This window comes from Nannospalax galili, unplaced genomic scaffold (assembly GCF_000622305.1).
Source record: "Nannospalax galili isolate Female #2095 unplaced genomic scaffold, S.galili_v1.0 scaffold568, whole genome shotgun sequence".
In the NCBI taxonomy this organism is placed as follows: Eukaryota; Metazoa; Chordata; class Mammalia; order Rodentia; family Spalacidae; genus Nannospalax; species Nannospalax galili.
In genome coordinates this window covers 206,006-219,105 of record NW_008359441.1, presented here as the reverse complement: position 1 = coordinate 219,105, position 13,100 = coordinate 206,006, and the positions used below count along the sequence as shown (strand labels likewise).

At 43.0% G+C, this 13,100-nt stretch overlaps 1 protein-coding gene across 1 annotated transcript in view; it reads right to left on the bottom strand.

Annotated features, from left to right (window-relative positions):
• Window positions 1-13,100, bottom strand: part of Adamts18 (ADAM metallopeptidase with thrombospondin type 1 motif 18) — a 161,630-nt gene that overhangs the window by 49,672 nt on the left and 98,858 nt on the right. Inside the window, exons 12-13 of the mRNA XM_008822946.2 lie at window positions 9,650-9,798; window positions 1,729-1,901 (exon numbers count right to left, since the gene is read on the bottom strand). Coding sequence (XP_008821168.1) covers window positions 1,729-1,901; window positions 9,650-9,798 — 322 coding nt within the window. The remainder of the gene's footprint in view (window positions 1-1,728; window positions 1,902-9,649; window positions 9,799-13,100) is intronic.

Sequence of the window (13,100 nt, the reverse complement as noted above, 5' to 3'; positions counted from 1 at the left end):
CCTTGTGACATTTTGCTCCCATTGGCAGATCATGAGACTGATGCCTAGAGCTCACCACTCCCTAATCACCAACCTTGGCATCAAGGTATCCTACTTGCTGTACTGTGATAGGATGCTAAACCTATTATTCTAATAAGGTATCCTACTTGCTGTGCTGTGATTGGACCACTATCCCTATATAAGCTTGTGCCTTCCTGCAATAAAGCAGACCTGTATCACTGAACCTGGTCTCCTGTGTCTGAATGCGGCTCCACTGACACAGTCTCCTCACCAGCCCTGGGGTCCGGATCGGACGTCTAATCGGAGGAACTAAGAGAGCAGGAGAGTGGCCATAGCTGGAGGAGAGCAGCCACAGCCGGCGACCACAGCTGGCTAACAGCTGTTGGTAACTGCAATTTCAGGGGATCTGACACCCTCTTATGGCCTCTCTGGGCTTTGCATGGCATGGGTGCACTTACATACAGGCAGGCAAAACACTTAAACACATAAAATTAAATGAACAAACTTTAAACAAACCCCTCCAAACCCTCGAATCATTTATTTTCTTTAGTAAATATCCACAGGTTTCTTATTACTTTCTCTCAAAACATAGGTTTCAAAATGTTCACATTTGTTCCTCTGCTTTTAGACAAACAGTCCTGAGTCAAGTCAACACTCCTGAATAGCCAGGCTATTTCTGAACAATACCCAGAGCTCTGCTGCCCATCTTAATATCTGCTGGACCTATTAGTCATGATTACGTCTCTAATAACATTAGCTTCCTTGATGGTAACTGGTAACACAGGTTCATTCTTAGGGAAGGAACAGCTCATGAATTGTCAGGAGTCCAGTCTTGTCCTGTTCTACAAATGTATGGTCGAGAGTCCTATGCATTCGTTTTCAAGAAAGCATGGCTGAGTACTGATAAACCAAGCTGAATGAAAAATGACAAGGAAAGAAGCAGCCCTCTCCTGTTGGTTCAGAGAAAGGACACCAGCTGCTTAACAGCAACTGAAGTGGACATTCTGGCTTTATCCAAAAGAAAACCAATTTAAAAAGCCAAAAGCAACCAGGCATGGCGGTTCATACATGTAATCCCAGTACTCAGGAGGTTGAGGATGGAGAAATGCCAGGAGTTCAACACCAGCCTGGGCCACATAGTGAGCCCCAGACTAGCTTAGGCTAAAGAAAAATACTGTGTCTCAAAACATTCCCCTTTATATTTATTTTATAATAAATGTCAAATGCAAGCTATAACTTTAAGTTATAATTGGAGTCCAGTATAATTTTTTATTCATTTGTGTGTGTGTGTACATGCACAGACATACATGCTTTCTACCTCCCTGCAATATCATCTGACATGTCTGTTCCTAAAGACGGAGTCTCTGTGGGGCATATATGGTTTCATGAGTTTTCTGTCTGAACAACTCATAACAATTTTAATGAACATCCCTGGGAGACAAAAATTGCAAAGTTATGGAAGGTACACTTAGAAATACAAATCCACTCCAAACACACGGACCCTTTTGTTCACAGATGTGGGACAAGAGGTGTCTAGTGGGAGGAAAAAAAGTATACAAAAATAAACAATACCTGTGAAACGTAACAAAACACTGAGCCAGGACAAGCCTGGGGAATGAAAAGTCTTAAAGACAGAAAGTCTCTTATATGGGCAGTGATTTCTTCTGTGTTGACAGTTCACACATGGTCCACAGAAAGACCCCAGGGGTGTCGGGGTGACTGAGTTACCTTCTACTTTCGTATAAGGTTTCCAGTGGTAGAACCATCCCCGGAAAGGCTTGCCATTATATTCTGCACACTGCTGGGCTCGAAAATCCAAGCTATTTTCATTACAGGGGTTAATGTTGCACAGCTTGTAAATACGGCTAGATCCTGGGCAGAACTTGCCACCGTACTGAGGCCTAAAAACAGAATTCAAGAATTATAATGCTAGCAACTGAATGCCTCACTGTCAGTCACGCACAATAACATGAGGTCAATTAACAGCACTGCTGTGCTATGAGCGCTTAGTTTTATCACCCAATTGGAAATAGGTCACCTACAATTTACCTCCTCCCTTCTTGCATCCATGCAGACATAATCAATCAATCACGGAGCTATATTTCATTTTGCAGATGCTTAACATGGCTTCAAAATCTTTTTCACCATACCTGTAGGTAGCCACTGATGATCGTCATGGGAACTGGTACATAAAAGCAAACTCATCTGCCATCGCTGATCTAATTTTAAGGTTCTGGCATTTTCCTTAACAACCGATGAAAATGATGTTCTTGACATTCACCTCATTGCTTCACGTGTCAGGGAAATGGGATAAACACACAAAGGTGTTCTCTACAGTAGCTACGTGTGCCGCACACACGCCCTTCACACTGGCATCGCAAGTCCCAAGTAGAGGTCCACCCTGTGTCTCCAGCTTCCTCTGCATCTCCTGATGTTCTCAACATTTTCCAGGGCTTCACAAGCACCAGCCACCATGAAGATCAGGACTCTTGGGAAGAGGAACAAATCTCCTGTGCCACGTCCTCCGCTGCAACCGTCAGCCCCCGAGCTAGCACTACGGTCATTTTCAACCCTGAGTGTTTTCATGTAATTGATTCTACACTCTGAGGAAAAACACTGCCTCATTTTCATCAGCATGATCACATTTTCACTTTGCAGGCAGCCTGCTGCTCAGGAAGTGGATTTCCTGAGCTGGGAATCCCACCAGAACAAAATAACTGGGGTCTCCATAGTAGACTCTTAAAACTGTACTAAGCAAACTCAGATTTGCAAAAAACAGGGGAGATAAAAAGATGGCAGTTATAGTGAAAATGATTACTAACCCAGCCTGCTCTGTAAAAAGTAATGATTTCTGGGGGCTGGAGAGATGGCTCAGTGGTTAAGAACACTGTTCTCACAGAAGACCCAGGTTCGAATCCCAGCACCCACATGGCAGCCAACAACTGTTCATAACTCCAGTTCCAGGGAATCCGACAGCCTCTTCTGTCCTCTACGGGCATTGCATGACACAGGTACACTTACCTACATGCAGGCAATACACGCATACACATAAAATGTTTTTTAAAAAAGTAATGACTTCTTTTTCTTCCCCTGTCCTTCTCGGAAGGCTAAAACTCAACAGTGGACCATAGCATATTAAAAGCCAGTGCCAACAGAGATCATGAAAGGAGACTCCAGGTTAATAAACTCATGTGGTTAAAGCTCCGTGTCCCTGCTACACATAGGACGATGCAATCTCTTAACTCTCGCCAGAGTAGTTTCCTCCTGCAGCAGACGGTGATTAACACAGAAACCCACAACTGGCCAACGTGCAGAGAACAAGAGGCTGCAGAGTGCTTTGAATAGGACACCTGTCTCAAACCTCAGCCTCCCAAGGCTCAGGGGTCATCGCAGAAGAGGAGCCAGCATGATTCTAAGAGCCAGAGGCAGTGGATGACCACAGGGAAAGAAAGTCTCCCAGACAGCCGGTCAGTTACTCATATGAACTCACAGTAATGGTGACAGCATGCACGAATTCTATGCAAGCTCAAAGCAGACAAAATCCAAGCCTAGACATGGGAAGAGGGTAAAAGTCCCAACATAACCTGAGGAACTTTTGGCAATTGATGGCTGCTGGAAGTGGGAGAGACAATGTCTTACAGGGATGGGACTCTTGGTGGGCCCAGTGAATGGACCTACACTGAAGGACATTTGGAGACCCAAATGCAACTCTATAGGCCATATATTTTATATAAAATATATATGTTTGTATATATGTATACACACATATGTATATATATACACATATCTACGTACATTAAATTGGGGGGTCAGTGGGGACAGGTGCGAATGGGGAGGGGATTTAAATACCATCAAACTGTATTGCATGAAAATTATAATAATTTAATAAAAAAAATTCCTGTCCCTATAGAGGCACAGCAAGCTTCAGAATAGGTCCTGATCCACCACAACATCTTGTACTGAGTACTCCTGAGCGCAAAGGAAGATGGACTCACAGACACAGGAAGGCTTGCATGGCCAGAATTAAATTTTTATGCCTTTTCAAAGCATTCTGGAGCAACTGGCTACACTGTGCATCAGCTGCAGTGTTCTATCAGATCCCTGGAGGCCACTCAAATGACCACATATAAGGCATTTAATAAATCTTAAAGTGTGTTATCATGACCTCAGTCCGCCAGTCATTCTTACAAGGCACATTTGAAGCTAATTCTCAGCTGTACGCTTTCTTTTTAGGATTTAAACAGTAATCTGCATTTAGACAGTTTGTATTTAATGAGGTTAAAGAGCATCACGACATGTATTTTTCCAACTCACAGAACTACAGAATGGAAAAGGCCTGCAAACGCCACTCTTTGGATAGATGAAGTGAGAAGGGGCAGGTAGAACTCAGAAAATTCGCCCAATGAAGGCTGCACACCTCAGAGCGCCAGCGGAGCTCAACCTCGAGCCTTAGAACACTGTCCCAGCTCCTCTTCCTACTCAACTAGGCCTGCACTCATCTGAGCAATGCAGGCGATGCGGAAGCACATGGAAACAGAGAGAAAGCCCCGAGTAGTTAGGGAGCCTCCCCGCCCCACCTTTTACAAGGGGGCAGCCTTGAATCTGAACGGCCTCTGCTTCTTCCCAGCTTAACTAAGACATTCTGGCAACTGATTTAAGGCTTTGAAGACATTATAGTGCAGTTAGCTTATATTCAACTATTTTCAACAGTTCGTTCTTTTGTACTGCTCACTGTCTGGTGTCATCTGGGGTAGGTAGACTCTTATTCTTTATTTTTCATTATGGGAGAAGGTCAAAGTGACCCAAAATAATGACTGCCAAGAATTTCAAGTTTTCTATCAAATGTTCTAACTCAGACACATTTTTTTTTCTGCAGTTTGTCTATTTATTGAGTTGGGGGTCTCACAACACAGCTTAAGCTGGGTTTCTTGAACTCAGAATCTTCCTGCCTTTGCCTCTGGGATGTTGGGACCACAGGCACGCACCACCACACCTGGCTTTCTACAGCTTTAAACATGGGGGTTAGGATACATGAACAGAAAAAAATTCCATAATATCCTTTAATATAGTAAGTTCTTTGTGATTTAAAAAAAATAGAAGCAGAAAGCCAAAGTCTCAGCACATGAATTTGTCCTCTTATTATAAAATAGAACTGTGTTTATTTTCACACAATTCATCCTGACTACAAATTCTTATGTTAGTTGGCTATATGGCTATTAGAATCACTTGGGGAACTCTGGTAACACACATGTGTGTACGCATGCATATGGAAAGATTCCAGGGACCTTGCAGGTTCGTACTCTCTCATTTTCTCTGTCTCTCCCTCTCCCTCTCTCTCTCCCTCCCTCCTTCCCTCTACCTCTCAGGTAGGGTCTTAAGTATCCCAATCTGGTTTCCAACTCATCATGTAACCAGGGATGAACTTGAACTTCAGATCCTCCCACTTCTACCACCTGAGTGCTGAGATTCCAGGTGTGCACCACCAAGCCTGGTTTATGCCAGGCTGGGGGACTGAGCCCAGAGGTCTGTGCATGCTAGGCAAGTACTCTACCTACTGAGACACATTCCCAGTCTCCATAGACGCTTTCAATAAGAATACATGATGTGTGCTTTCAAAAGAAATCAGTGTACATTTTGAAGTATCCTGTTGATTCTGATAGTTAAACCTGGAAACTACTGGTTAGAAAGTGGGCCCCAAAGTCAGTTCAATTATTGTTTTGGAGGTCTGGCTTCTCTTCCAAACTCCACTTGCTAAGTGGCTCTAGAGGAGACAGTGGTATATAATTCTTTTCTGGATAGACTTGTGCTTTAGGAAAGTTCTAGAGTCCTTTACGATATCACTGTTAACTTTCTTGAATGGAGCTTACAGAAAATCTCCTAGGCTCTGTTACAGTGTGGTCATTTAACTGATAGGTCAAAGAGCTACGATCATGGGACTATGGTCTGTCTGCTGTTGTTGGTATGGTACCACAGCAGGTGCTGTGACTGGAGTCCTCTGCCTCTCTCCATTGCCCATCTATAAAAGAACTGAATGGCACACAGTGTCCAATGATGGGTCAGTGTCAAAGTGACTGGGAGAAGATGCCTGGAGAAGTATTTTGAGGGGCTATTGAGGTATAATATGGGGTCCCCACAGAAGACAGGGTGCAGATCAGATGAAAACGCCCTCTACAGACAGGGAAAAGGAAGCATCCACATGCTCGACACTGGGAGCTGTGGGAGCAGATGACTTTTAAGCTCTTATAAAGCTAAAAACTATGGTAAGTTAGCAGATCAACCAGACATAATTCATGCTTGTATGAAACAAAATTCATTCTTGGAAAAAGATCTTTGGATGAAATAGGAACCTCACACTGCTTCTCAGATGAGAAAACTAGACCGGTTAGCTGAGTGATCAAAGGAAACTAACTGCTAGAATTTAGGGAAACAAAGAAATCAGTAACTTGAAATTGAGAGAAAAGAACAGCTTTGTTACAACAAAGAGAATTAAGAGCGGGGAGAGAACAATTAATTCAATTGTCTTGGGGTTGCCCATCACCGGCTTGTTTTATTTGTGACTTCATGCAGAGTTAAAGTAAATAGAATCCTGATTATCTTTAATCTTGTTTAACATGACAAAACCCCCACAGAATGGAAATACTTTAGTGATTAATTCCTTAATTAGGGATCTCTAAAATTACAGTATGATATTTCCACGAACAACAGCCGGTTATTTCCACGAACAACAACAGCTGGTTATAATGAGAGTTCTCAATCCCACAGGTATGAGAAAAGTTTTCATTTAAATCTCAGGGGTGTCTTACACGCACTCTACCAGCAGAGCTATTAAATTAGCTATTTCTTTCTTGGGAAAACATCAAGGTTATAAAACGCTGTGATGTATCAAAACCAAATCCATGAAATAGGCTACAAAAATGTGAAGAAATATAGTGATTTTTAAACAATATATTCAAGACTTGGCCTAGTTACTAGTTTGCCTAGTTACTTGGCCTAGTTTGCCTAGTTACTGGGTCTGATGAGCCCCACTCAAAAGATGAATTTTGACCCCTATATGACATTTAGCAATGTCTGGATGCATTTTTGGTTGTCAAAACTTGAGGATAGAAAGAAAGTGAGCTTACTAGCACTGAGTGGGTAGATGTCATGGATGTTAACTATGTTGTAATGCAAAAGATAATCCCTGGGACTGATCAGATGGCTCAACAGTTAAGAACGCTTGTAGCTCTTGCAGAAGATCCAGGTTCAATTCTCAGTATCCACATCATTGGCTTCCAACTACCTGTAACTCCAGCTCATGAGGGATTTGATGCCCTTGTCTGACTTCCATAGGCACCCGCAGATATGTGCATATACATACACAGAGACATGCACATAAAAGAATCTTGGATGATAAACCCCATAAGAATTTTTCTGGCACTTCATGCTAATAATACTGAGGGTAAAACCTCTAGATCATCTGGACTACTGGATTACTGTAGGTTTGTAATTCCAGCTACTGAGGAGGCTAAGGCAGAGGGACTACAAGTAGAAGGCCTGCCTGGGGTAGAGAATGAAGTCAAAGCTAGCTGGGGCAACTTAGGGAGACCTAGTCTGTAAATAAAAAGTTAAAAGGGGGCTGAGAGGAGAGACAGCTCAGTGGTAGCACTTTATTACCATGTGTGAGACCCTAGAGTCAATCCTCAGTGAAAGAAGGGAGGGAGGGGGAGGGAGGAGTAAGGCAGGCAGGCAGGCTAGTCTAGAGATTATCCCAAGATATCCCAAGTAGCACATCACAAAGTATCTCTAACTTGTCCCTTGTATTTGGGGGAAAAAAAAGTCTTTTTTTTTTTTTTTTTGGTCTTTTTGAGACAGGGTCTCCCTGTAGCCCCAGCTGTCCTGGAACTCACTATGTAGACCAGGCTTGTCTTGAACTCACAGAGATCCACCTGTCTCTGCCTCCCAAAGCGCTCAGATTGCTTAGTCGGATGAAATACCATTTTTCTCTTTTTAAAAAGTCTCCTTTTCCTCTAGTTTCATTATTTATTGTAATTCTTAGTGCACCAAACTTTTCTGCAGAGCTGATGACATGCCGGGGCCTTTCAAAAAGCATTTTATTTACAACCATCAACTCAGCTGTGTCCTGACCCTATCTGCATAAACAGAGACTCTGGGGAAAGGGAGAGCCAGCCTCTGGTGGCTGCACAACAAGCAGTGGTTCAGACCAAAGTATTGGCCTCCACAGTCTGTGTTCTTTACCTCTGAGCTCTGCTACCCCTCGGACTTGGAGGAAAATGAACCCTACTATTTTCTAAGGTCTCTTTACACTCTTCTCATTCCAGCACGCTCCCTATGGGTCACTCCCGTCAGTGCTCCTTCTGCTGTGCCCTCTGCCTCTGACCTGTCCTGTGAGTTTCGGATGAAAACGCTGAGATCCACGTGGACCACAGACTCTTCTGTGGAGTGTCCACTCTCAGTCCTTCTGTGTCTGTCTGTTCCTCTCTAGCTCTCTGTCGATATAAAATCTCAGTATGCAGCCTAGGCTGGCCTTAATTCCCCTGTCTCAGCCTCCCTGAGTGCTATACTACAGGAGCACACTACTACCTGAAGTATTCAGGCATTTTATAGACTCAATTCCTAATTCCTCCAAATCTCCTGGGATGGTATCACATCTCCATTTCATACACAAGCTCAAGCTCTGAGTTCATGTGGCCTTCCCAGAGCCACATGGATAAGTGGAGGCTGGCACGGGCTCTGCTGGCACCAGCTCTGGGGTGTTTGTATTTCCAGCCTTGGAGCTTTCCACCAGGCCAAACAGGAAGTAGCCATCTCACACGAGTGAGAACATTTCTAAATGCACCTGAAATTTTCATAGGCATGAACTCCTGAAAGAATGAACTAGAGAGTTCCTGCGGCTGACTGTGGGTCAATTTTTAAAATTATTTATTTTTATACGTAAAGTTTTTTGCCTTCATATTTATAAGCACACCCATGTCATGCAATGTCTATGAAAGCCAGAAGAGGTTGTTGGATTCCCCTACAATTGGAATTATAGGTGGTCGTTAGCAGCCATGTGGGTGCTGGGAATGAACCCAGGTCCTGTATAAGACTAGCCAGTGCCCTTAACCTCTGAGCGCTCCTCCAGCCCCAAATATGGTTCAGTTTTAACGTGGGATCAGATGCTCTGATTATTTCTCACAATGGCTTTTTGTTTTGCTTTTAAAGAAAAATCAAAATTTTTATCAATATTTGGAAACGTGAATTTGTTTTTATTTTTGCTTCTTTACTGAAGTCAAACAAGTCTGTCAGCACCTGACGATGCACATTCCTGCATCGTCAAAGTTGGCATCTGTTTTCTAGTTCACCTGCTGGAGACACAGCACACACCTTCTACGCACCAGGCCTCATGACTGTGCAGCAGTCCAGGTATCTGACTTGAGGACTACAGAGCCTTGGCTCAGATTAAGAAAATAGCTCAGAGGATGACTTTGATCATTATATGCACACACGGTGACTCCTCTCCTGTGCTCTGAATCCTATCCACCATTCCTCCCTCCAGTGCACACAGCCTTCATATGTAAACAGTAAAAACCTGGCTGATGGCTATGAATTGGAACATGCTTGAGACAGCATGTTCCATGTTGAAAGTCAGCACTTTCTGCCCGAGCCTTACTTGGGGTTATTGCAGTGTCTCTCCTGGAACTTGACTCCTCCACCACAAGTGCGGGAACATTCTGACCACTTTGTCCAGGCAGACCACTGGCCATGGACAGGCCGAGGCCCGAGATCTCCAAGCTTTACACACTGGCCTTGCCGACACCACTGTGAAAAAAAGTGCAACATGGTTCTTGTCAGAGACCACCTGGGAAAGCTCAGGGAGTGGCAAATACTTGCACAGTTGAGAGGAAACACCAGTCTGGGGACAGAAAGGACAGTTTATGACACTGTGACGTGGCCCATCTATGCTGGGCTATGAAAACCCAGTTGTTCTGTGTCTACTGCTGTATTTTTAAATTTATTATTTTAAATTTTTTATTTTTATTTTATGTGTATGAGTATATTGACTACATGTATGTAAGTGCACCTGTGTATTGACTACATGTATGTAAGGCACCTCCAACACCTGTGGAGGTCAGAAGAGGATGACTGATTCCCCTGGAACTGGAGTTACAGACAGTTGTTAGTTACCATGTGTGTGTTGGGAATCAAACTCAGGTCCTCTGAAAGAGCAGCCAGTGCTCTTAACTTCTGAGTCATCTCTACAGCCCCTGATGCCTGCATTTTAAATGCTGTAAGTGGCATTTCCCATCGACACATGGAGAAGTACACACTTCACGAGCTGTCCTGGGAGGGAAATGCTGCCAGATTCTATTTAATGGGCAAGGATGCCAGTCAAACAAAATTACAAATGGAGTCTCCTTGTCACTTGGAGATGGATACTACGTATGGAACAATTCAAATTATTTGCTCAAGAAACTTTGAACATATTCAAGAACTGATGCTTGTGATTGTTTCATCATAAAAGCATTTGCAAGATATAATTATATATGTAATTTGGCTCATTCAAGCATCACTATAGGGTATTTCATATGAAGCAGAGTAACTTTTTAAAAAATATAAAACAAAATGTCTATGTCGAAGAGATCTCTATTTCGAACCCTCTGATGGCTTGGTAGTCTTTCAGCGTCTTAGATGAATTTGCTCCACGCCTTTCTTTTGGCTATGATACATACAAGGTTGAATGAGAACTGTGTTCTGAGCTGCCTTCCCAGGTTAGCCCTACCTTGGTAGCAAATCTAGGTCCTCTCTCCCTCCCTCCCTTCTCAACTCCCTCCCACCTCCCACCCTTTCTACATTCTGGAGTTTACATTACTCTCTGGTAGTATAGCTTAATTTTTCTGCAGCATTTTTATTTTTGAACAAGTTTGACAAGACTTAATAGAACTGATACTTTCCTAAAAACCTCTGCACTTAGATCCAAAGGGTTGGGTGTGGACTATGCCAGGTTTTGCTGAGAAGTGGCATTCAGTTACAGAATTATGGGGAGGTTGCCTGACTTTTCACTTCTCCCCTGTGATACATTTGGCCGATGACTGCGTGTTGTGCAGCTTGGTTGCCAGCGAGCTTTGTCTGGGTGATGATATTTCTTCCTTTCTTCAAATTCTTGCCATGTGTTGATTAATTTTTATGGTGAAAAGTTTTCTTTTCACAGGGTTAACTGCCATTTCAGAGTTTGAAACCATGTAATGCTGCTGAGGATTTGTGGCGTGGAGGAGGTGTCAGTAATTGGTCATTTAAGGACCTTGTCTGCTGTCACCAGCCGTCTTCCCCACCAGGAATCTCAGGGCCTCCAATGGGCACAAAACAAAACAAAGACACAAAGAGAACAGCTGCCAATGGTGTCAGCAGCAGCCACGGGAAAGCAAGCTGCTTCTCTACCCCATGAACGTTTGCTGCAGAGACCTATACATGCACACTCTTCTAAAACCCTCGCAAAGTATTTAGGAATTAAAAATGACTTTGCAGGTAAGAACATGGTAGAGAAATACTGACTTGCTCAGCCACACAGGGACTCACATAGCTACCTAAGTAGAAGAGGCTAGACTTCAGTCCCAAACAAGGCTCTTTCTGTTTCTCACATCACTAATGAATCTTGACTTTAGTCTAATTTATTTTCTGGAAATGTGGTTCATTAGATCTGCTTCGATCATTCAATGAGGCAGGCTTTCTATGATCTTAGGACCCATCCTGGCTTCAGTTCAGGTTGATGACTGCTCCTCTGGCTTTGTAATCTGTGTAGCAAATGGGAGTATGTAGAAATTTGCACATGGATGCAAATGACACATATGCATATATAAAATTCTACATATAAAATGTAAGTGTTGAACAGACATGTAATTCTGTCTCTACTGCTTTTCTGATACTCAGTATTATTGACTAGCCATGACTTGCACTGTGCCTTTTTAAATTTTATTAGCCATTTTTTTGTTAAACTTTTAAATAATTTTATGTGTATGCGTATATTGTCTGCGTGTAGGTAAGTGCACCCATGTTGTGCAATGCCCACGGAGGTTAGAAGAGGCTGTCTGATCCCCTGGGACTGGAGTTACGGACAGTTGTTAGCTACCATGTGGGTGCTGGGATTCGAACACAGGTCTTCTGCAAAAACAACCAGTGTCCTTAACTTCTGAGCCATCTCTCCAGCCCCTTATTAGTCATATTTTTAGGTATAATTTTACTATCTGGCAGAAGCTAACTTGAGACTTTAAATGTCACCCAGACTGACCTTGAATCATGGTGATCCTCCTGTCTGTCTCTTGAATGCTGGGATTACAGACATGGGTCCCCATGCCCTGGCCTCAATACCTTTTAATACAAAGTATGACACAGACCTTCCTTTCTTTCACACACATCGTACGATTAAAAATACATGGCTTTTACCAATTTATTTCTGTGTGGATGTGCTCTTTTTCTGGAATCTCAAAAATCTCTTCAATACACAATCTAATGTCCACACTGGTATAAGACTCACTACATTTTAATCACATACAGAATCCCAAGCAAGGTTCATTTCTCATTTATTTGGGTGGAAGCAACTAGTACTTAAAGTATCCATGTCTGGAGGAGAGCTGCAGTTGATAGTTTCTGCTGTGGGTTCTTGAAAGGACAGGACTGTCTTTTTAGTTTTCTTGTCTCTGTATCTTCAGGGTCTCTTGAGCTGATATTTACTGCTCAACAGATCATCAAGGAACTGAATTCACATTAGATTTATTTTAAATTATGTGTGTGTGTCTGCATGTGAGTATGTGTACTTGTGAGTATGAGTGCCTACACAGGCCAGAAGAGGGCACTGGATTCTCTGGAGCTGGAGTTACAGGTGGTTATGAGTTGCCCTCCCCCCATGGGCACTGGGAACTTAACTCATGTCCTCTGGAAGAGCAGCAAGCACTCTTAACTACTGAGTCACTTTAAATGATCAATCATTCTATATAGGCTTAAAGTGTTCAGAGAAAGCCAGAGGCAGAGATCTGCAAACCCGCACCATCCCATCCTATGGACAAACTATATTGTGGTCTTTCAAACAAACGTGCTAAATCTGGGTCATTTATTGGTGTCTCAAATGC